The sequence below is a fragment of the Podarcis liolepis genome (assembly GCF_965112155.1).
Source record: "Podarcis liolepis genome assembly, chromosome: 14".
Classification (NCBI taxonomy): domain Eukaryota; kingdom Metazoa; phylum Chordata; class Lepidosauria; order Squamata; family Lacertidae; genus Podarcis; species Podarcis liolepis.
Genome location: NC_139569.1, coordinates 23,888,444 through 23,912,966, shown reverse-complemented (window position 1 = coordinate 23,912,966; position 24,523 = coordinate 23,888,444). Strand labels below are relative to the sequence as shown.

The 24,523-nt window shown below is 44.2% G+C and overlaps 2 protein-coding genes across 7 annotated transcripts; one reads left to right on the top strand and one right to left on the bottom strand.

Moving 5' to 3' along the window:
* Window positions 1-361: 361 nt before the first annotated feature.
* GFER (growth factor, augmenter of liver regeneration) lies at window positions 362-8,741 on the bottom strand (the record flags this gene model as incomplete). Of its 2 annotated transcripts, none has more annotated exons than XM_083473928.1 (3): window positions 362-3,081; window positions 3,761-3,969; window positions 8,188-8,741. In XM_083473928.1, the coding sequence occupies 3 exons, from the start codon at window positions 8,503-8,505 to the stop codon at window positions 2,919-2,921; spliced, it is 690 nt and encodes a 229-aa protein (XP_083330054.1). In that variant the 3' UTR covers window positions 362-2,918. The 2 variants fall into 2 exon arrangements, with proteins under 2 accessions (XP_083330054.1, XP_083330055.1); XM_083473929.1 differs by lacking the exon at window positions 8,188-8,741 and adding an exon at window positions 6,809-7,006.
* On the top strand, window positions 7,056-24,337 carry NOXO1 (NADPH oxidase organizer 1). Of its 5 annotated transcripts, none has more exons than XM_083473919.1 (10): window positions 7,056-7,163; window positions 7,434-7,483; window positions 15,724-15,967; window positions 16,837-16,917; window positions 17,057-17,132; window positions 18,197-18,377; window positions 20,684-20,877; window positions 21,269-21,373; window positions 21,838-21,955; window positions 22,592-23,570. In XM_083473919.1, the coding sequence occupies exons 3-10, from the start codon at window positions 15,878-15,880 to the stop codon at window positions 23,271-23,273; spliced, it is 1,527 nt and encodes a 508-aa protein (XP_083330045.1). In that variant the 5' UTR covers window positions 7,056-7,163; window positions 7,434-7,483; window positions 15,724-15,877; the 3' UTR covers window positions 23,274-23,570. The 5 variants fall into 5 exon arrangements, with proteins under 5 accessions (XP_083330045.1, XP_083330044.1, XP_083330047.1 ...); XM_083473918.1 differs by lacking the exon at window positions 7,056-7,163 and adding an exon at window positions 7,203-7,328; XM_083473921.1 differs by lacking the exons at window positions 7,056-7,163; window positions 15,724-15,967 and adding an exon at window positions 7,203-7,328.
* Window positions 24,338-24,523: the final 186 nt, after the last annotated feature.

Below are 24,523 nucleotides of genomic sequence, written 5' to 3'. Positions count from 1 at the left end.
TAGCACTTTACAGCATTAGATGATTACCCTTCCTTGTAAAACTGCTCCTTCCCCGCCCAACACCAATAAGAACATAAACAGAAGAATAGCTCTGTTGGATCATGCCCATTTAAGACCCAATACCTTCTTAGCCACTGTTCGAGGAATTATGGAATGTTATACTATTTTCCTACAAACTATTCTGTGTTTTAATATGATGCCTCACTTATCTCTCTGCAAATGTAATTTATTATCTGAATCTGGCTTGCGAATAGAAAATAAAACCACAACCAACTCTCTCTCTCTGTTCATCCTTCCCAGGTTACTAAGGCCCTATAATGTGGACAAAATGTTTTTTACAAATTAAAATGGGAGGGAGGAATAAAGGAAATACTTAACTTTATTGTTTGGTCACCAGCCAGGAAATAAATACATTTTTGAGATACACTTTACCAACTGCCTTCATCAAGTGCATTTAGATAATTGACATTCTTTATCGATAAACAGAAATGCCTCAAAATAAATTATATAGAGCAGCTCAACTTTTCAGTCAAGATACAAAACATCACTTTTCCTTCAGCGAAACCTTTAGCCATACAGCCACCACATGGGATTGCCACCTTCTTGCCTAGGTACCGTGAAAGTGCTTTAAAATGCACCAAGCCAGGCTGGAGCCTATTAACCTCACATGCCATTCTCCCTGGTCCACCTGCTGTAAATTGCAGGATTCTAGTCTGGCTTGCAGTGGATGAAGGTGAAACACTGGCAGCTTAGGGACTGCCATTTCACTGGCTTCTTAGGAGTGTTTCAAAGCACAGGCCCCACCTCTGGGCCAGAACCTTGAATCCCTTTGCCCAGCCATCATAAACCTGGTGCCTTCCTGGTGTTTTTGACAACTCCCATCAGCCCCAGCCAGCACAGCCATTTTGGACTACAACTCCCATCAGTCTCAGAACTGATGGGAGTTGTAAGTGCAAAATACCAGGAGGGAACCAGATTGGCGAAGGATGCTGAAGCCCAGAAGTCTTTTGATCTATATTGTGATGTTAGCCTGAAAGCAGGAGACCAGGAAATCTAGTACAAACAAGGCAACCTACGGTATTTGTAGAGCAAGGTATTACTAGACTCTTGTCATATAAAATGGCTTGGACATTTAGATTTACTGGGGCAGGGCATATGCAGTCATATGAATGCAGGTTTTGTTAATAAGGTGCCCAAGAGCTACCTGTTTGTTTCCAGTGATGAAACTCACTCATAGATGTTTCTATATACATGGCTATTAAAGTTGCTCATGATGTATGAGGAGGCAAGTGTACGTATCTAGAACCACAACAAACCATGATATAAAAACTATTATTTGATAGTTAACAAACCAGGAACACTGAACCATGGTTTCTTCAAATCACTTTCCCATATTTGGACAAAATGGGAAAATGGAAGGATCAAACATCTTCCTGTTGTGCTTGAAGGAAGAAGAGGAGGTGGAACACGCAAGCTCATGGCTTGACCCAGCTTGTATACGTAAACAAACCATGGTTACATCTAAATCAGGCCAGCAGCTTCACATAATTGTTGCTTAAGTGCAAGTTATCTAAATTTCACTTGTGAGTAAAAAGTTAAAATCTACCCTAAATCAAAATGCAGTACAATTCACAGCTCAGGACTTTCTGCAGCGCAAGAGCAGTAATGCCACCCATGTAAAGTGTTTGCAAGGGCCAATGATCTCTTCAAATACTCACTGCCAGGTCTTCAGCCCACTGCCAATGCAGGCAACAGGCTGTTCACACAAGGATTCCTACAAGACGTAATGGTCCATCTCTACCTTCATATGCTCAGTGCACAACTATTTCTTATTATAATTTCACAGAACGCCTGACTTCCTGCACACAAAGTTCTGATGAGTTAATAAAACCTTCCTTGAAAAAGGAAGCTCAGTGACTCTTCCCAGTGCTGTAGGGCTAATATGACCTTCATGAACCCCACCTCTCACAAGTTATATTTTAATACATGACATATATAATCCTAATTTCCCTAATGAATCATTCCTTTCATTTATATTTCCCTCTTGCCAGACAGATAGAAATCAAAGAAAAATATCTGTTGACAAAGCTGAAATGTGAGACCTAGACTTGCACTCAGAAATTACTTTATTTTCCCTGCTTTAGGACTTCAGCAAAGTTACTGGGATTCTACAACTCTGTAAATTTCTTTGTACCTTAATTAACCTGTGGAAAACATAAGGCAGCCTTCCCCAACCTGGTGCCCTTCAGCTGTTTTGCACTACAATTCCCACTGGCACCAGTCAGAATGGCTGTGCTGAGACCACTGGAAGTTGTAGTCCTAAACAGCTGAAGGGCACCAAAAGTTGGAAAAGGATGGTTTTAGTATCCCTTGAACGAAGAGAGCCCTGCAGCTCCACAGTGGTTAAATAGTACTCTCTTTAAAATAATTTTTAAACCATTCCAGATTACAAGGATAAGGGAAGAAAAAAGACACAACGTAAAATCTGATCATAAAGACAAACAAAATGAAGGCAGATTGCAGAACTGGGGGTGGCAAAAAAAAGTTCTAACTTTTTCCCCCAGGCTAGTAGTTCAGTGGCTGGAGAAATGGTTTTTCCTACCATTAAGAAAGTACTGATAAAAAAAATTTAAGGCAGCATTTGCTAGTAAGTATGTGGTCTGGAAAAGACAACCAGCAGGTAGAAAATTCCCATAAGACTAGCTTACTTCAGGACCTTCTTGTTACTTTTTCCAGAATCAGAAACAATCAGGCAGGACATCTATTCTAACACCTGCACCTCCTCCTCCTGTATCACCACAACCTCAATACCAAAGATCAATTGGACGCTTCAGCAAAAGTCCATACAAGGCTTGATTTCATAGTTCTTTCTAGCTTCTTTTAATCAAGCTGAACCAATCTTGCACTTGCTAGGTTATCTAATCGCAGGACCCGTCCTTCCAGCCATCTCGCCAACGCTCATCTATAAGGGAACAGTCAAATTCAGGCTTCCCCAGCTTCTTATTGACCTCGTTGTGAAGCCGGCAGAACCACTGTGTCAAATTACGCCGGTTGCTGGCATCAGGTTGGTTTCTTCGTAATCTGTGTATGAGGGAAAACCAAACAGAGTCCAATGGCATTTTTTTTAACTTCCCATTCACCAGAAGTGGCTGGTGCCCCCTAAGGACTGGTGGGGTGCAAGTCAAGGAACCCAACAGTAGGTGAAGCCAGAATCTATAACAGGTACAGCCAACTCCTTCTGGTTCTGTCCCCATCCTCCTCTCTATGAAGTTTTGCAAGGGGCAACACTGAAACTAAGGAGCAGGAGGAAGATGGCAAGCAGTGCCACTTCCCAGACTGGTTGTAAGGAAGGAAGTAGGCAGGTGGAGATTGGCAGAGGGCAGACCGAGGTTAGCAGGGCAGTTCCTCTCTTCCCTGATGGACCAGCCTCTACTACAATCTACCTCATACCAAGATTCCTGGGTAGGGAAGTTAAGAGAGTGTTAGAACAGGTGTGAAATTGGATTATATTCTCATCCCAAATCAATTCCTGGGAAGTGTGGGAATGGCATCACACTCTCAAGAGAGCAGGCTTGAAAACTACAGGCAGAATTGCCAGTGATTTAAGATGGCTCATCACTTGGACCTTATACAGAAACAAGAGCAAGCCTCAAGGTGGGTGCTTAGTGACCTAGTATTGTGGTTAACAGAAATACCATTGTGACGCTAAATGCCACTTCTTGCAGGTGAGGCATGGGACCTACTTGGCTGGTTCACTCACCTGCTTCTCAGGTCCTGTGCACATTCGTCACAAGGGAAAAACTTGGAAAATAAGTTGATGAACTGAACCATGTCTTTCTGCTCAGTTTTAGTGGGCCGATCAGGGTAAAACGCTGCCATTGTGTGAAGAAACGACCACGAATTTCTCCCCAGTTGTTCTCTATCTAAAGGGCAATCAGGAGGTAACTCCTTCTCTGCGGCTCCTGTCTCCTAGATTGGAAAAAACATGTACTCATCAGCAATAAGCCAGAGAAAACACAGAACAGTCCTGCACACTGTGACTCTAAAGCAGATTTGTAAGTCACAGCTGCGTCAAAGGCCCTGCTCGCTTCCCCTTCCACCGCCTATGCAAACTGTCCTCTGTCAGTTTTGGGATTAAGCCAGGTTGGGCAAAGCATACTGTGCAAAGTCACACTGTGATGTCAGCACAGACAGAACACCTCACCAATATTTGTATGCATAGTTTTCAGCTGTAATTAGTAAAACTACAGAAGCTATGTCCAAATCTTCCTTATACCCCCCAAGAATCTCTCCCAAGCTGAGCCAGGGCACCAATAAGCGGAACCACAATGGAAGGAATCTCCCACCACCAAGTTTTATGGGACTCCAGAGACAGAGCAGTGTTAGAAACTGGGATAGAAAAGCTAAGAGCCAAATGGCTTCTGGGACTTGGGTTGCGGGCACCAAAACAGAATGTCTAGGCACCACTGGGGGGTGGGGTATTAGCAACACTTTTTAATTATTTTGATAAGCATGAACTAATATGCAATTCACATGTGACATGTTGTTAATACCACATTTTTAGCAGACATTGTTAATACAGTGGTGCCCCGCAAGACGAAATTAATTCGTTCCGCAATTTTTGTTGTTTAGCGAATTTTTCGTCTTGCGAAGCACGAAATCCCATAGGAATGCATTGAAAATCAATTAATGCGTTCCTATGGTCAAAAAAAGTCCAAACAAAGCCAAATTTGGTACAACAACAGTTTATTAACTGCTCTTTAAAGTCACACATACTGTAAAGAGCAGTTCAAAAATTTAAGGGAAAATAAATTAACTTTATAAACAAAATATGTCTTTGTTTTTAGTCAAAGAAAAAAAAGTCGCGAGACGTTTTCGTCTTGCGAAGCAAGCCCATAGGGGAAATTCGTCTTGCGAGGCAAATCGCGAACGGAAAAACCTTTCGTCTAGCGAGTTTTTTGTCTTGCGAGGCATTCGTCTTGCGGGGCACCACTGTACATGTTTAATTTGGTTTTTACAATAAAAATATTGGTGCCGTACTTCAGTTTTCAAGTGAAATTCCTTAACATATTATCTACAGTGGTGCCCCGCAAGACGAATGCCTCGCAAGACGAAAAACTCGCTAGACAAAAGGGTTTTCCGTTTTTGCGTTGCTTCGCTAGACGAATTTCCCTATGGGCTTGCTTCGCAAGACGAAAATGTCTTGTGCTTTTTTTTTAAAGCCGCTTGAAGAGGCACAGTTGCGATGGACCATGCTTCGCAAGACGAAAAACATCGCAAGACGAAAAGACTCGCGGAACAATTCTTTTTGTCTTGCGAGGCACCACTGTATTCTTAACATATACTTTGAGGCTTCAAAGCACATACATTTCAGTAAACCTTGAGTGTCAGCCAGGCGCAAAAAATGGAACCCAGATTTTTTGAGGTGCTTGCAAATGGAGTATCTTTAGGTGCGAAATATGCCTGGTGCCCTGCTAATTTTGAACCCTGAGACAGAGCCACTGCATCCTCAGGGCAGAAAGGCATTGGATCCACTACTTCCTAGAGGCCTGAAGAGAGCTCCACAGGTTTAAATAGCTTCTGGGAACAGGTCTTTGAACAAGGAAGATCAACCCATGGTCCCACTGGACCCTGTAAAAAAACTAGATAGAAAAATTAATGGGCATGCCTAACTTAGGTTCTTTAATTCCAGTGGGTCTTATCTGAGTAGAGCTTAGTTGGATATACCTCAGAGACTTAAACTCTTGGAACTGAATCAGAAATCTTTTAGTTATTTACTGTCAGCAGTCATACCTAACGTTTTTAATGCTCAAGGCAGTTTATAGTCAAGTATAAGGCAGCTTCTCATGTCTCTATAAATTCAACAAGGAGAATATCTCTGCCCCACATGATTCATTACACAATGATCGGGAAAAGGCGGGTCATATATATACTTTTTACAACACTCTCTCCCTGTCCCAAGGGCAAGTTCAACCCTGTGACACCCCTCTCCTTACATCCCATAATGCCCCATGAGCCACCTGCAGTTTCCAGAAACAACTGAAGAAGTTTTTGTTCCAACAGGCTTTCCCAGCTGAATCAATGGGTCTTTACTGCAAGTGCCCACTTGCTAGGGTTTTAGTCTTATGCTAAATGTATCTGTTGGTTTGGTAATTTTAATTACCTTTTGTGTGTCTCACCTTGAGATAGTTGTTAAGGAATTGTGCAAGTTGTGTAGCGGTTACAGTGTTAGACTAAGATGTGGCAGACCAGGGTTCAAATCCCCACTCAACTATGAAGCTCAGTGGGTGATCTTAGGCTAGTCACTGTTTATCAGCCTAACCTTTACAGTTGTTGCGAGGATAAAATGGGGAGACAGAGAGCCATGTACACCACCTTGCACTTCTTAGGGAAAGGTGGGAGACACACAGTGCTTTTGGGGGGGTATGCAGGAGTACACATACCCCTAAACATTTCGTGAATCTTTGTACTTTTGTCCATTTACTGTATTTATTTTTCCCGATCTGAACTATAAAATGGTGATGTTCTTGAGTGAAAATGAGAGGACCCCTAAACTTTTTTTTTTTAGAAAAAAGAAGCAATGGCTATACATGTAATAATTAAATAATATCGCGCCATCGAGGTTCTCCACTCCATAACGCCCCTTAGTCCCAAGGCAAGCAGGGGACCGGCTGCTCTGGCCCCTCCCCAAGTGCACTGGCCCAGCTCCGCCCGTTCCTGCCTTGCGTCCTCGCGGGGCTCCCAAGGGCCACGGCTCCCTCCTCCCGCCCTCCCTGCGGCCTTCCGGAGCCCCACTGCCAGCCCTCACCAGGTCCGACTGCTTCCTCTGATCCCGTATCCAACTCCTGAAGTCCGTGCAGGCCCGACAGGGCGGCTTCTTCTTCTTCGGCTCGGCGGCCGGCAAAGGCTGCCCCTCCGCGGGTTTTTCAGCCCCGGCCGTCGAGGCGGAGAAGGGGAAAGGGAAAGCGGGCGCCGGTCCGGACGTGCTGGGGCTGGGCGCCGCCATGTTGGGTGCGCGCAAAGCATGCTGGGCCAGAAGGGGCCCGCCCCTTCGAGGGGGGGGAAGGAGGCTGAGAGTGGTTGTCAATGGCAACTCCAGTAGGCCGCTTCCTAGGAAGGGAGGGGCGCTGTTGTTATTTTTGCAGCCGAGGAAGAAGACCTCAGTATTAATAACACTAATATTCGTATTAAGAATAATATTATTCTTATGAACAGACTGCAGTAATAACAGTAGATGAAAATTAAGGGAGGAGGTTTCAATTATTCATAATAATATTAATAATGCAGTCTAATTAAAAGACGAATAATAATAATAGATGGAAATTATGGTGTGGTGAATATATTTTTGTTTTTTAAAAAATACAGTTTTAGAAAATAAATAATACAATTTACAATTTTTTGCTTTTTATGTCTCTCCCATTCCATTTATCTAGACATCCTCTACAATCTGCTGGGCCTTGCAGTGCCATCAGCTAGAACAATGGTAACACCAGAAATTATTTTCTAACTCTTGTTTACTTTATGACTATATAATTATCAAATGTCAAGCCTAATTAGCATTTAGTGCAATGCCATAAGCTACAGTTTTCTTTACTCTGGAGTAGCTCTATTAAAATTAATAAGCTCCATCTGCATGTAGGAACTCCTATGACTACAATTAATGATGGGAGGGGTGACTGAGTTTATTCCAGACTACATGGCTTGCAGGAATGGGTTTTATAATATTTATAAAAGTACAAAAAAACAACAATATGCATTATAATCTTTGCTCAGAGCTGGTGTAGCTAATTTGTGGCTGTGTACACACCATATATTAAAAGCATTATCACTTCTCCCCTGTAAGAATCCTGGGAACTGTAGATTACCCTTCTATGGCATAGTTACAATTTGCAGCACCCTTTACAAACTGCAATGCTCTACCTCCATAGTCAGTGGCAGTAACGTTTGTGAATAGTAGTTGCTGGAAGATGCAGGAAGGGAATACAGAATGCTCTTGTTTCCACAGGCCTCTGGTTGGCTACTGTGAGAACAGGATGCTGGACTAGACAAGCCAATGTGGCCTCATCCAGCAGGCACTTCTTATGTCCTTACGTGGTTCAAGGGAAGAGATTGTGAGAAGGCATTTTACAAAGCAATCCCACCCTGCAAATAGCTTTGGAGCTTTCTTGCCTCTAGCCTAGCCCTCACCCCTTTTCCTGTTTCTGCTGGAGTCTTCTTTCGCTTGCCACGCCTGCGGGCTCTCTTCCGGCCAATGCTGCCAATGGCAGATCTTAAAAACATGGGGTCGGTGAGATTCGGCAATCGAAGCACCTTGCGCCTGCTGGACCTCCTGAGCGGAGGAGGTTGTGTCTTGCTCCTCGTGAAGTAGGGTGAAATGTGAGGAGTGTTGCAAGCTGGTGCAGAGGCAGAAGGTTTGGCCGAGATGGTAGGGCATGGCTTCTCTGTCAGGGGCTTCCTGACCCAGTAGAACACCAGCATCAAACGCCTCCTGGATGGGTTGGACATGCTGAAGAAGGTGCTGGAGGCCCAAAGACCAGGGTGCCTTCAAAGCGGAGGACGCAGCAGGCAGTTGCCTATCAATGGTGCCAAATCCAAGTAAATGTTAGCTCCAATCCTGTTAAATCAATCCAGCAATTATGAATATTAAATAAGGGATTAATTCCTCAGGCTGTATGAAAAGACTCTATGTGGCTTTTTAATAGCTGGGAAGCTCCCAACTACTGCCACTGTTGACAGCCTGTTGCCCCTTATCTCTACTTGAATGGGTTATGTCACAATGGTTACTTCATCAGGTGTTTGTGAGCATGACAGTGCTGTTGGGAGTATCAGCAATGAAGGCTCAGGCATAACATACTGTTTGAAAGTCTGAACATTTCCTCTTTTTTATTTAACAAAATTTATATACCACTTTTATAATTTATATACAAATTATTAGGAGAGTAAATTAAAAATATACTGTAGTTTATTCACTTATAGGCTAGTTGACATACTTTATTCCTTCTTATACTTCTATCCCACCTTTCCTCCACAGAGCATACACACTTCAGCCTCCACCTTATCCATTTTATCCTGACAGCAATATTGTGAGCTAGGGCCATAGCTCAGTGGCAGAACAACTGCTTAGCATGCAGAAGGCATCAGGTTCAGTCCCCAGCATCTCCTGGTGGGACTGGGAGAGGTCCTGCCTGAAATCTTGGAGGGCTGCTGCCAATCAGCGCAAACCAAGTATCTTCAACCTTTGAAGACCCAGGACATCCTTTTAATCATACATGCATTTGAGGACCCATTTCTTAATCTTTTCCCATATATTTGCAGGGTGGTAGCCCTCTTGTTGCAACCCACCTTGGATCGGGCTGCAGCATGTTAGTGGGTTCCAACCCACCAGCTCAAGACCAGTGGTGTAGACAATACTGAACTGAATGGACCGGTTTCATGTGTTACTCTGTGTTGGGCTGAGAGAAAGAGAGGAACTGGCCCAAGGTCACCTAGTGGACTTCATGGCTGAGTTGGGATTTGAACCCTGCTTTCGCAGGTCCTAGTCTAACACATCCAAAACATCTGGAGCATTCCAGCTAGGAAAGGCTGCTGTGGAATTGCTTACTGCTTACCTGATGCAGATGGTAGGTCTGAGTACCTACAATTGCAATTTCCATTCTTTCTGGTGCATGGGCAAAACTCTGCAGAAAAGTTCTGAATTGCCTTGATGCTCTGCCACTGAGCTATGCAAATTGACTCAATAAACCACACTAGGATTGCTCTGTTAACTGCATATGTTGGTTGTATCTGGGTGCTAGGCAGGGGTGACCCATGCAGTTTAGCTACCTGAGGCAAAATGCTCATTGCCACCTTCTGGCCCCACCTGCTGCGTTCCACATCTGCGGCTGCTGTGCCCCAGCACTTGCTGAACTTGGCAGGAGGCAGGGTTTTCCTTAAAGTTTTGCTGCTTGCTTGGCTTCTCTGCCTAGGTGGAAGCAGTGGAACAGGTGGGTGAAGCGCTACCTCTTGCATTCTGCTGCCATATATGCAACTTGGGTTGGCTGGCTGTGGTGCTAGCAATGGAAGAGCAAATTCAAGAATCTCCAAATTTTAGATCCATGTTTTCTGTTTATATTTATTTTCTTCTACATTCAACTGCTACATCGTAACACTTTGCCTACTTTTGTGTGTGTGCACACTTAATTTGCAGGTGCTACTGATATTTGCACTGGACACAGTAGAAATGTATCAACTTTTATGATTATCTTTTACAGGAAGAATGTGAATTTCCAAGGGCCCTGTAAAGTCCAGAGTTACCATAAGGTTGATCTGCTTTTAGGGTGGGGATCATTCACATGGTCTCTCATCTGAGCCTTGTTAATGGTGCTGAGCCTTTGCTTCCTGGTTCTAAGATGTTTTGGCAAGTGCGGGGTTTCTTTGAATTTTTTTCCCTCCAGAAGTCGAGCAGAAGAACAAAGTTGACATGTTAGAGCCTCACTGAATGTGACTTTGGGTGTGGGTGGGTATTACTTTTCCAAATAAAGAGGAAATGCATCACCCACAAAAAAAGACATTGATGTGCATCAACTTTTCATATGCTAATTTATTAATAATATTAATAATTGAATTTATATCCAAATCTTTCTTCCAAAGGAGCTGAGAATGGCAGGTGCACAATTTAAAAGCCAAGCCAAGCCATTCTAAAACAGTTAAAACAGTTAAAAAACAATTATAATTAAAAACATGTAAAAGCAGTTACAGTTTAACATTCTTCTATCCAACTATCTTAGGGCAGAGGCATAACTAGGCTTCTGTGTGTTCTTGGCATGGAGCCATATTGGTGCCCGCCCCCATCCTTGCACCCTTGGCAGGAAACTGTATTAGCACCTCTGAATCTAGAGAAACCATGAACCAGAAACTCAAAAAGTCACACTTGGGCTGCTGCAACGGCTGTGGAACTGCCCATCAGCAACAGGGCAGAGGCTCCAGGCCTGAACCTCATACTGAATTTCTGCTTTGACCTCCAGAAACATGGCACATGTAGCAAGCCGATGATGGCACTGCCCTGACAACCTCTCTAAGCTATCTAGGAAGGTTTTTAGACACTGATGTTCTCCCATTCCCCTAAATGACCAGGACAGCAAATAGCTAGCAAATGTTTAGGTTGGGCTTCTGAGTCGGAAAGGTGTTTTCCCAAGGAAATAAGATAATAAATTGTGGCAGACAAGTAGAACATTTTTACTTTTACTTTGTTTTCACATACGAGGAAATCAGAGCATGCAAATTCACACTCCAGGTTGCTGTAAGTATTTGCAATCTTTGGCCTATATTAAGCAGGACTTTTGACCATGGATGTTTCTGCAATCCTTTCTTTTTAGTGTGCATACCAACTTCCTCAAGGGATCATTTCTCTTCTCCATCAGCTTCCAGTGAATCCTAAAGGCTACTTGAGCTCTGGGATGGGATATTTTTTGATTCAGGAAAGATCTAAGAATATTAGAAGAGACCCACTGGATCAGATCAAAGCCCATTGTTGCACAAGACTTCCCATTCAGTGATGGTCACATTCATTCACACCATGCCTTTAAAGTGCTATGATACCACTTTAGCATGATATGCTAAAATAACTTTAATATCGCTCCCCCCAAAGAACGCTGGGAGGTGTCGTTCCTTAAGGGTGCTGAGAGTTGCTAGGAGACCCTTATTTCCCTCAAGAAGCTACAATTCCCAAAGACGTTTATCAATCATATTCCCAGAGAACTCTTCCCAGGAATTTTTGGGGACTGTAGTGTACCCCCTCACAGAGCTACAATTCCAAGCAACCTTAACAAACTATAGTCCCCAGGATTTGGAGGGGTGGAGAAAGAAGCTGTGTGCTTGAAATGTACATTAATTGTGCCCTAAATGTATGGTGCAAATGCGACCTATGTCTGTGTACTTCTCACTAGGTGTATTCATGTTCATGGGGAACATAGAATCACAGAATTGTAGAGGGAGAATTTATGAGGGAGTCTCTTCTTAGTCATTCACAATCACCTTTCTTGTAATTTGAATCCTTTGGTTTGGATCCTTCCCTCAGGAGTAGGAGAAGCCTGTGTTGTCAGATAAAGTATATTTCTCAATATTGATAGAGCCCCAGAGAATTCCTGGGTGTGCAACCCTTAAGGTGGCCCTTTAGGATGCCTTGCCTGAGAGCAGGTGCATGCACACCATGGTTTTTAAGCACATTCTCTGCCAATTAATCCTGGGAACTGTAGTATTCCCAGTATTTGTTAATTGTAAACCACAGGATTCTTTGAGGTGGGAAGGGGAATGTCATTTATACATATGGTGTGTACACAGCCTTAGACTTTGGAACAAACGGCTTATTTTATTTATTTATTATTTATTTCATTTATATCCCACCTTTCCTCCAAGGAGCTCAAGGTGGCTTATATGGTTCTCCATTTCTTCATCACAACAACCCTGCGAGGTAGGTTAGGCTGAGAGGCAGGGACTGGCCCAAGGTCATCCGGTGAGCTTCATGGCCAAGCTGGGATTTGAACCCTGGTCTCCCAGATGTTGGTTCGGCACTCTAACCACACTGGCTTATGCGGGCTTTCCCCATTTTGATGGAAATGTGCACCCTTCCCTTACTTTAAAATGTGGTACGTCAGCCTAGTTAACTTGAGGGGGGCATCCTGGTCATTGTGCCAAGTGGGACCCATGGACATTTGCCCCAGATTCCTGCCCTGATGGCTCCACTGCCTGAGAGGACCGTCAGATCCTGGAGCTGGCCTGGCCCCACAATAACCCTTAAAGGCAGAGCGTTGGTGGAGCCAAGTCAGCATTTTACCCTTGCCAGATAGACCTATTTCGTGAGCAGATCCCACTGTGGCTAACTTGCTCTCTTTGCCCAGTCAAGAATTCTTCAAATATTGCTCACAGTTTGTACCACTTCCTGGTGCTCTGTCCGTTCATCAGTCCCCACCCCCACCCCAATGTGTGGCAACAATATACTTCAACCCCTTAATAATTAGCAGCACTTGTCCATCAGCATTGTCTTCTAGCCATCTTAAGGAAATCATATTGACTTTGCAGTCCTGAACACCCTCCAGAAACTGGGTTTTGCCCCTCAAGCCCTTCTAAGTCTGGGCTTGGGCCAGGCAAAAGCTACAGTCAGGCAAAGAATATTAGACAACAGGAGAGACAACAGGACTGCGCAAGGTGCCCCAACTATAAAATTGGAGAAATCGAGAGATATATAGCCACACTGGCAGCATATATCTTCTTTCTCATATCTAGAAATGCAAGAAGGGCCTTTACACTCGCCAGAAGCTCGGCTCTTCCCTCGCTGGTCCTGGAGGGAGCCTTTAGAAAAGTCCCGTACGCTCAGAGACTTTGCACCTGTCCATTGGGAGAGATAGGAAGCCCAGAACACTTGTTCTATAGATGTCCCTTTTATGAAGAGGCACGTAGTAAGATCATTGATCCCCTACTGGTGAGGCTCACCGACCTCCCACAAAAGCAAAAATTTGACCTTTTCCTGTTAGGCAAAAATCAGAAGATGACCTGGATGGCCGCCAGACTCTGTGTACAGATCTGTAGGCGCAGACCATTGCCCAACTCAAAATAGTCCAGCATGAAAATCCCCAAACTCGATTCCATGGGTGACTCTGAGTCAACTCCCTGGGATAGTTTATTGTTGTACATTGTTTTAATTGTCTGTTTTACTTCTGTGACTATACCCCCAAGTGTGTTTTATAAGCTGGTCTCCGACCGTAATAAATTATCTTTATCTTTATCTTATATTGACTTTGCAAATACTGCCGTACCTATCTGTTTCTTTGGGGGAATTTCTTTAATTTCAGTGTTTCCTTGTCAAAGTCAGAGACGTGACAAGGGTACATTGCGCAATGGATTCATTGTTGAGAGAGAGGAGAAAAAGAAAGGAATGCAAATTTGGGAGGGGAGGAGCAAATAGCTGAATAATGGGGCAGTGCTTTTGTTGTTTAAAAAAACAGGTGTCTTGATCAAAGTGCCATGGCTACCAGCACAAAATGGCTGCCATGGGCATAAAAGGGGGAGTGGGCATAAAAAGGGGGGAGTGGGTACACACCAAAACCACTGAACAAGTCCTTGTGAACCATCACCACTAACCACAGTGCAAAGTTCACTGTGATTTGTACACCATCCTTCAACCTGGCACTCTCCACATTTCTCAGCCTAACCCACTCTTTAGGGTTGTTGTGAAGGTTAAACGAGGATGGGGGAAACCATCCTTTGAGAAAATGTGACATATAAATGCAATTTTGTTATTGTTGTTTAGTCGTTTAGTCGTGTCCGACTAGCATAGAATTGCAGAGTTGGAAGGGACCCCAAGGGTCATCTAGTCCAACCCCATGCAATGCACAAATCACACCGAAATCCTCATCATTGCAATAATAATGTTTTGGACGACTGTACATTATTTGCCTCTCTGTCCGCTATGTAACTATTTACAAAATTAATGTCACTTAAATTCATTTCAATGTGAAGGAAATGCCAAACTGATATAGAAAAAAGTCACTAACTATGTATCATATCATTTACACACTTAAACAAATAACAAAGTTGTGAATGAATTTTATTGTATTCACCTGATGGATTTCCTTTCCTGGCCACAGAGAAACACACAAGCCGCAGCAATCTCTGTTTCCGATTTTGTTTTTGTCTTAATTCTCTAAAATTCCTACTCATGATAAAATAACTCCCAGAGATTGGAGGTTCAGAGCATTGGGAGTCAGCTGGCTTGGTCCATATGAATTAAGTGTGATGGGGGGGAGGGATATTTAGGATGCTCCTTCCTTGAGTTTGGATTGGTGGAACAAATTCTGCTCCCTCCCCCCCCATTATCCCTGTGTGTCTCTCTTTCCAAATATGGAAGGCTGGGGGTGGGGAGGCAGGTTTTGGATCAAAAGCAGGTCAAGGGCATCTGCCTCCAAGGCGCAACAGATGATGTCACAATTAAAATGCATCTTGTATCAACATGATTTTTAGTAAGCTGGCAATCCTCATCAGCAGAAGCACTTGGGCCAACTTGTGCATTTGTTTCTTACAGACATTTCTGCTTGTGATATATCTTTTTATCATATATTATGCTTTAAAAAAACCTCTTTCTTCTATTTCATCTGTTTATTTTTAAGTAAAACTGGGTTTTTAACCTAGTTAAGAATGACCTTTAACTTTGCAGAGTAATTCAGTCTTGGAAGCCGCCACAAAGGGAGCAAGGGATGGTACAAAAAAATACGCAAAAATGAAACCAAAAGAAGTAACCTTTTCAGCTTGCTATAGCCAGTGCAGTAAAACTTCTCCCCTTAATGTGGAATGAACTTTCTGGGACAGCAACTAGGGGGAAAGGGTTGTGTTGTTGGGGTGTGGATAAAAGGGTTGTGACCCAGTTGGAGAGCATCTCTTCTGTATGCAGAAAGTCCAAGGTTCAACCTTCAGCATCTTCAGCTAGGGAATGCCCCCTGCCTGAAACCCTGGAGAGCTGCTGCCAGTCAGTGAAGACAATACTGAGCAAGATGGGTCAAGAGTCTGACTCATAAATATAAGGCAGCTCCCTATGAGATGTGAGCCTGTGTCTCCCTGCTTCTGACACCCTTTTGAATGTGCCAAGGGCTCCAAATGTATTGGGGTAGCAACAAAAAACAACAACAAGGTTGATCTCCTGAGAGATGACCTTGTAGGGGATCTGGGCTCAATACCTGCCTCCTTTCCCCAAAGAATCTCTCCAGGGTTGCCAGACTTTGGAACTTCTGGGCGGAGGAGGAAACCTGAGTTTTAGAGCCAGCTGGGAAAAGCTGGCCCCTCCTCCCTGGGTGCTCCTAAATACCTGGCCTGCAGGAAGGAGGTGCTTCAAAGAGATCTTGCAAGACAGATGGAGCATCGTCCTCTGGGGGAGATGAGCAGCGGCAGGTTTCCCGTGCAGGTGAAAGCAGTGGGCTTGCTGAAGCACAGAAAACAAAAGGTATTTCAGTTACCCCTCTGCGACTCCCACAGTTAATGCATGTGTGTTGGGTCTGAAAATATTTTTAGGTGTGGAATTGTTTTCAATTTGTTTTTATATATGGACCTGATTTGAATTGCTTTTGGGGTTAGTTTACTGTGAAATAACTCACTCAAAAATCATAGAATCATAGAACTGTGGAGTTGGAAAGGAGACAAAGGATAATCTAGTCTAACCCTCTCCAATGCAGGAATCACAGCTAATGATTTCCTGACAGATGGCCATCCAACCTCCGCTTAAAAACCTCCAATGAAGGAGAATCCATCACTTTTTGCGGTAGTCTGTTCCACTGTCGCATGGTTGCTACCGCCAGAAAGTTCTCCGTAATGTTTAGTCAGAATCTCCTTTCTTGTAATTTGAACCCGTTGCTTCTGGATACTACCCTCCAGAGTGGCAGGAAACAAGCAATCTGTGTGACAATGCTTCTGATATTTGAAGAAGGATGTCATATTACCTCTCAATCTTCTCTTCTCCAGGCTAAACATTCCCAGCTCCCTCATCTGTTCCTCATAAGTCTTGGTTTCCAGAATGTAGTGTAGCACTGAATTTTTCCTCAGAAAAAAAAGGCTTCTGAGAAATGTCAGCTTGGCTCTAGCAGGGTGGTGAAAATAATGCCTGAAGTCTCTTCTGCCCCATGGAGATGTTGGGAGGGTCCAGCACAGGCTATACGTCATTTCTCTGTCCTCCTACGGAGAGAAATGCTGCCCCCCATACCTGCTGCCTCTTTCTGCCTAAGGGCAGGCCTGGTCCTAAGCAGGCCCACCACCCTAAGAGCTGGCTGGGAGACACTCAGGGCCTGTAGGAACCATCTGCTCTATTTTCCTCCCCAGGTCTGGATGCTTTTTGTCTCCTGGTCAGATCAAAACAACATTCTCATCTACCGGGAGTTTGAAGAATTTAAAAAACTCCATGTAAGTTTTCTTTTGAATGTAAAGGGAATAAGATTTGAAACTGGGGAGGCCAGTTTCCCCTGCTTGTGCACAATGATTTCTCCTCTGTTGAGAAGCATGATAGCATTAATTTTCCCTTCTTGTTTCTCCCATCACTTAGAAAGACTTGAAGAAAAAGTTCCCTATTGAAAGTGGTCTCTTGAAGAAGTCAGACCGGACCATCCCCAGGTTTCGAGGTAAAAGGGGAAGAAGAGAGGCCTTTCATTATATTTTAATTTTAATTTGATTGGGGACATCTGCTGTTTGCATCCCTTGCCTCTCCCATCAACAGAGAAAACTTTTAGTTTCTCCTCCTTGAAGTGGGGGAAATGCTGTATTCCCACTCCACTGGAGTTGGGTTTTACAACAAGCGCAGTGACCATGGTTCAGGGCTAGAGCATCCGCCTTGCATGGAGATTGGAGAAGATTCCAGGTTCAATCCCCAAGGTTCAATCCTTTGTACAAGGCAACTTTCAATGTTTATTCCCCACTCACAGCAGCTGTACCACTGCCATGGAAAAGTCTCTGTTTCATAGCACTCGGGGGGGGGGTGAGCCAAATGGATCAGTGATCCAACTCAGTGTAAGGCAGCTTCCTTTGTTCCTTGCACTGTTCCATAGCTCACTGTTTTTTGTTTTCCATAGCTCACTGTTGACAACAATCAACTACATCAGGAGTGGGGAACTCTTGGACCTCCAGATGCTGCTGAACTACAACTCCCACCAGGCCTACCAAGCACAGCCAGTGGCTAGGGACAATGGAGTTGTAGTTCAGCAATATTTGGGTGGGACAAAGATCCCCCAAACCTGAGGTAGGTAGACCCATGATCTGAATCGGTATAAGACAGCTTCCAATGTTTTATATTTACCTCCTCAATACTAGTATAAACAGGGCCGTCTTACCCATAGGCGCTAGGGGTGCAGGGCACCAGGCTGAGAGTCTAGAGCCCGAGAGTTGAGTCCAGGGAAGAGCCTGCCCATGAGTCGGAGTGTCATGGTGGGCTCTTCTGCTGTGGGTGGTTCTGCACCATGAGTTTGGGGGCGACCAAGCCAGCGAGACGCTGAGGCAGCCGGCTGGCTCTGCCCTCCTGCACACTTGGGACTGGGCAATCTGGGGGAGGGCGCCAGGCGGATCTTTGCACCCCGGCGCCGCATATGCTTAAGACAGCCCTGAGTATAAAGGATGGGGGATGGGGAAGTGCTGCCAAGAGCCACCACAGCATCCCTTGATGGCTTCCCCCTTCTGTTGGGTCCCCTCCAAGATGTAAATGTGATGCTGAAGAAGAACCAGAAGTTGAGCAGGTGCCGGGAGAGTCTGATGTTGCTGGAGATTTACTGTCAGGAGCTCCTGAAGACAAAAGCCAGGATCTCCCAGGGAGAGGATGTCATCCATTTTTTTGAAGCACAAAGCCGAGATATGGACCCTTCTTTTCCAGAGAACAGGTACTGTCGTTTTTTAAGGACTGGTGTCTCTGTGTGCATTTTATATATCTAATGGTGGGGTTGTTTTTTTTTGGGGGGGGTGCAACAATTAAGTATAATATGGAAACTTGCCCTCAGGTTTACAATCTAAATGACACAACAGAAAAGGAAAAGGGATGGGGAGGGAGGAGAGGGAAAAGCAAACTCAGGCAGCCGGGCAACCTCTTTAGATATGTTAATGGTCGCAGTTAACTGGCCAGCTAAGGCCCTTAACTTAAAAAAGGAACTGGTTTGGCCGGCTCTGCAAGTTTTCTTGTATAAATTTTAACCTCACAGATACAGGATCATAGGTTTGGAAGGGATCTGTATCATTCCAGAATGACACCCAAAACCTATAAAAATTCTGGTAGGGTTCTGTCACTCCTTGGCCTGGTGACCAGCCTTCTGTGACAACAGTCAATTCATGGGTCAGAGCTGCTTGCCAACTTTCATCTCTCACCTTCACAGCACTCCTGTGTGTGTGGTCGAGAACAAAGCAACACCCATCACTGTGGCTTGTTTGTTCAGACCAACTCTAAAGCTAAGTCAAACCGCTGTTTGCAAACCCACTTCACATGTGGTTTCCAACTTTGGCTTGCCAGCCCCTAGCAGGCCAGTGGCTTGCCACTTCCAATATTATGCCAAAATACAACGAAGCTTCCTATATGTTGGAAGTGATTCTGTGTCTGAATTCAGCTTTATTCATTGTACTGATTTTAATTCTCAGGGTTGCACACATGGGAGTGTGGTTGTGGCAAGGATGAGGAGAAAGGGTGGTAAATGGATTGAGCTGAAATAAACACCTTTTAGTTATGACTCTCAGAGCTGCCTTCGTGATCTGCTGTCGTTTGCAAACAAACTCTGACAGATGTAAGAGTGGTCATTACAGATTGGCTCATGAAAGCAATTTTCCCCCCTTTCCTTTTTTTGGTAGCTGAAACTGACAAATTAACTTTTGTATGTTTTCAAAATGGAAAATGACGTGAACTACTGCAGAGACGTGCACATTTCAGAGTAGGTTGAAATAATAATTGCAGCAAAATGCCACGTTGAAGGAAACTGCTAAGGATCATTGTGCATGTGGGTTTTTATAGAACTGATCTGTCAAATTAATTGATTGAGATACTTTGAAGATTCCTAACTGACAAATACCTCACTGGCCTGCAGCCAACGTAGCACCAGAGTTTCTTTATGGTTATGAGAGTTTTAAGCAGTTGTCTTAATTCTAAGCAGCGACATATCAATGAGCCATTGCTATTGATAGGCCATGTTTTCATAGAATCATAGAACTGTTGAGTTCAAAGGTACCCCAAGGTTCAACCCCCTACATTGCAGGAATATGCAGGTGTTCCAGAAAGGGAACCAAACCCGTGACGTTTCCGTTATCAGCACCACACTATTTTGTTTATATGCTTTCCTACTTTCTTTGCATGCTTTTATGTACGGGGAAGTGCCCTAACTCAGTGGTGGAGCATTTTTTATTTTTTTATTTTTTGCATGCAGAAGATCCCAGGTTTGATTCTCAATGACATTTCTAGGTAGGGTTGGGGGAAAACCCCTGCCTGAAACCCCTAACTGCTTCTGCCAGTCAGTGACAGATGGACCGTGGGTCCGATTCGTTGCTTCCTATATTGCGGTCTGCTGCTTTTCTGATGAGATGTTTTCCAGGATTCCAGCCTTGAAAGACACCAATATAATATATACTAGGCAAAGTCTGCGGGGAGTTTCTCCTGCAGGTTCCAAAGATCTCAGAAGCCCACTCTGGAGAGTGACTTGGAACAGGACTTTAATGCAGCTGCCTCTGTTCTGTGGAGTAGCATCCATGTTGAAATACAACAGACAGCCACTGTCTACACTTCCCAGAAACAGTTGAGGCATTTTGTTCCAACAGACTTTCCCAGCTAGGTAAACGAGTCTTCACCGTGTGTTTTCACTTGTTAGGGTTTCAGTCCTGTTTCAAATGTATTTGTTGGTTTTGTTGTTGTTGTTTTAAACTGTTTTAAATTATCTTATGTGTAAAATGCCCAGAGACACTGATTCTGAAGGGAGTTAATAAATTAATTGCAATAGTAGTAATAAATGGTGTCACCCTGGATGAAATTAGACTAGAGACCAAGCTCACTGAGAAGACAAGTTTTCCCGATCTGCTGTAATGTCTTTGGAATTTATTCCAGTTCAAATAGAATCCTAGGACTTGAGTTGGAAGGAATCCCCCGCAAGGGTCATCTAGTCCAACTCCCTGCAGTGCAGGAATCACAGCAGACAAAGCATTCCTCCCACTTTTGCAGCATTGTGATTTTGCCTTCTGAAATGGGCCCAGGGAAGAAAGAGACACCTTTGCCACCCAGCGCGACCATCACACAGCCGGTCGTCTCCCAGAGTTACAGGTGCATCGAAGCCTATGAGACCAAAGACACAAGCAACAGGCTCTTCAGAGCCACCAAGGGGGAAATACTTGAAGTCCTCATGAAAGACAAGACAGGTATGCTTCTTTACTCCAGTTCTGTATGCATAGGCAGCCCTGTTTAGGGAAGTTTTATTCTGTTTTTAATGTTCTGTTGAAAGCCACTCAGACTGGCTGGGGAAACCCAACCAGATGGGTGGGGTGGAAATTATAAATAATAATAATAATAATAATAATAATAATAATAATAATAATAATAATCTAGTTTTTAAGGTTGTTGTAAGGATTATTGACAGAGGTGGGAAACCTGTGAACCCTCAGATGTTGCTGACTACATCTCCCATCATCCCCATGGGATTAAGGGGTGCAGTTGACCCCACACTCCTCAGGTTCTGTCTTTTAAAAAAGACATACTGGGGGAAACTTGCAGATGGCCTCAGCTTCCTTTCAGAGTCATTATTTTCTGCAGGATGGTGGCTGGTGGAAAACTACTGGAAACAAATTGCCTGGTTCCCAGCCCCGTACCTGGAGGAGATGGAGGAGGCAGCTGCCACTGAGGAGACCGAGGAGACAGGTGAGTCTGGACAAGTCTCTCAAGTGACTCTAATGCTTTCTCATAGAGGGGGACATCAGGCAGGTGCCTTAGGTGCTGAGTCAGGCCATTTGTCACCTCTGCCTCAGGGTTGTCCATTCCAGCCTCCATCAACCTGGTGCCTTCCAGCTGCTTTGGGCTACAACTCTCGCATCAGCCCCAGCTTCATACAGCTATGCTGGCTGGGGCTAATGGGAGAGACAGACAGTCCAAAACATCTGGAAGCAAATCCCCTAATGTAGGCTCTTTATACACATTTTTGGGTTGAAGAACTGCACTGCAAGATCCAGAAAAGCAATATGGAGGACAGCTGTGCTTCGGTTTACATATTGGTTTGGGAAGTTGCCTTTCCCTGTCCCAGTTGCCTTTCTTCTTCCTTGCTCATGTGGTGTATTGTTTAAGAAAACAAGTAGAGAGCAGGAAACAGTTCCTCTCTTTTCTTTCAGGGATGCTGTATTATGTCACACAGGCTTATGAGGCCAAGAAGTCAGATGAACTGTCTGTGAAGATTGGGGTTGTGGTGGAAGTGCTGGAGAAATCAGATGATGGATGGTGGCTTGTTTGGTAAGCCAGTGGGGCTAGAACTGTTGATCAGGATAACTTGTCTGCTAGTGGCCAAGCATTGGTAACTGCAAAGTTTGATTACTGTAATGCACTCTGTATGGAGCTACCCTTGAGGTTGGTTTGGAAGCTGCAGCTGGTACAGAACTCAGCAGCTAAACTGCTGATGGGCACCAAACATTGTTGGCATATTATTATTATTATCATTATCACTGTTTTATTAACTTCCTTCCAATCACAATGCATTTTACACTAATTAGAAGCAAGTAATCCCTCCCTGCCCAATCCCATACACTTAAAACAAGACTGGAGAAGACTGAGAAATGATGTGACAGCCATCTTCAAATATCTGAAGGGCCGTCACATGGAAGATGAAACCACCATCAGGGATGCCTCTTAGTAACCAAAAGCTTGGAGATGCTTGTAACAGATATCATCTGTGCCATACAAAATAAACTAAAAAACAGTAGAATGAAAGGTAGTTCAGCCCTGTGAGAGGTAGCCTGTTCCAGGCTGCACAGCAACATTCCCCATCTGACCTGCAAAAAAATGAAAATGAAAAAACAAACCAACACATTTTTGTCATCCTGGAACTTATTTTGCTTTTAAATTGACGTTTTTGCATTTTTGGTCTTTCAGGTATAATGGGACTAGAGGCTACGTCCCTTCCATGTTCCTCCAGGTGTACAGAAACCCTCACAGAAAATTCTTGGCTCTCGTCAATAGCAGCCTGTGTTACTCTATGCCAAACCTATCTCAAGCTACTAGTCCCTTGAGTAAGAGCTCCCCAAGCCAACAGAGAGGCTCTTGTGAGGGTGCTACCCAGCTTCATTCAACCAATACGACGATGGATACGCAAGAATACAACACGCCCCCAAGTAGAATGAGATCCCACTCTCTGAGTGTGTCTGTGGCCGTAGCCACGTCTGGGCTGGCAAGTGGGGTGGACTGCCTGTCTGACAGCTCAGGAAACGCAAGTGGACAGGGATATGACTGGCCCCAGAATCTTGAGGTGAATAGGGTGAGGAACAGCACCCCTAGAGAGACCCTCCTCCTCTGTTCCTCAAGGAGTCATGGCTGTCTCTCCCTGCCCCTGGAGAGCAAGCATCGAAGCGACTCTGGGTTTGAGGAGCAACCGTTGGGCTCGTCTGATACTTTGCTTCGCTCCTCAGATTCTGAACCCGCTTCTGGTCATCCAACGATACCCCCACGCCCTCAGGCCCATGAAATCCTCCAGAGGTGCACCACCATCACCAGAAGAGCCCTGCGAGGGGCTCTGGCCAGGGCCAGCCCCACTGCATCCTCTCAAGCCTGCCATTGAAACGGCAACATAAAGGGTGCAAAACAAGGGGGGTAGCAGGAGCTGGTCCAAAACACAATGGGTGGGGGGGGCGAGTGCCAGTACTGAGCAAGGCAACACAGGCAGCCCTAAATGTGTGCATTTAATGCTTGGAGAGTGGGTAAAATGGAAGCGACTCTTGCAGGCCTCTCTGACTGATAAACAGGCTCATTTAGCTCGACACAGAAGCCTTCCCCAAGCTGGGGTGCTCCAGATGCTTAGAACTATAACTCTCACATCAGCCATACTTTCTGGGGCTGATGGGTTATAGTCCCCCCCCGCTCCAAAACTAAAAACCCAATGGCTGCCTGATTACGTAGGGCTGAAAGTACCACCCCGTTAAATGTGTGGTTCCTCATACTTTGCCTTTGGACTAGGGCTGGAGAACCTGTTGCCATCCAGATGTTGGATTAGAATTTCTTGGGACATGCTGACTGGGATTAATGGGAGTTGGGAGGAATCCATCACTGCCTTAGGGTGACCCCTACAGTGATAGTTAATGCTAAGAAGGCAAATTAATGCTAATTTGAATGGAGTTGTTTTCTCAAGCCACCAATGACTGAAATTCTTCTCCACTGTAGTGTGCAATTTGACTTGCTTGCTTGAGCAAGCTCAACATCTTTTATCTGTGGCAGAGTGCTAGATGGTTTTTTGATCTCTTCCTGATCCTCATAAAGTTTATTTTGGTTGCTAATTGTTTAGTTGAATTTAATGGGCACACCTTTCACATTAATATGTTATGTTTTAAGCATGTATGGGATGGAGCTGGTTATATAACTCTGATCCAACAGGACTCTTATAGTGTTCTTAAAACATCTGGTTGGCAGTAGATTGGGAAGGGTAGATTGCAGAACTAAGTCTGTAAATACATTTATCATACAAGTACTGTATGATTTTTTTTCTAATTCACTTGGTATGTTAATCTCTTTAGATGCATTTCTAAATATGTAAGTATTTAAAATGATTATTTTTAAGTATTTAAATTGGTTGTGTTATGTTTCAAGCACTTGGTGTAATAGGGTGCATTTAAATAAAAAAAATTTAGCCAATCCTTTCATATCCTTTTGATTCACGAGGCGTATATTTTTAGGACCCACTTTATTTCTGAGATTTTAAGATGCTTTAAACTGCTTTAATATTGTGCTGTAATTGTTGTACCCCCCACCTCAGGGGCTCAGAACAACACTGAACACCAAGCCACTGGATACCTTGAAATGGAGGATCTGTTCAAC

Bases quoted from the DNA above. Each gene is read 5' to 3' on its own strand.
- NOXO1 (XM_083473917.1), top strand. From the start codon at position 16,705: ATGCTGCCCCCCATACCTGCTGCCTCTTTCTGCCTAAGGGCAGGCCTG. The intron at 17,133-18,196 runs GTAAAAGGGGAA...GTCCCCTCCAAG, and splicing joins GACCATCCCCAGGTTTCGAG to ATGTAAATGTGATGCTGAAG. The intron at 21,374-21,837 runs GTGAGTCTGGAC...CTTTTCTTTCAG, and splicing joins TGAGGAGACCGAGGAGACAG to GGATGCTGTATTATGTCACA.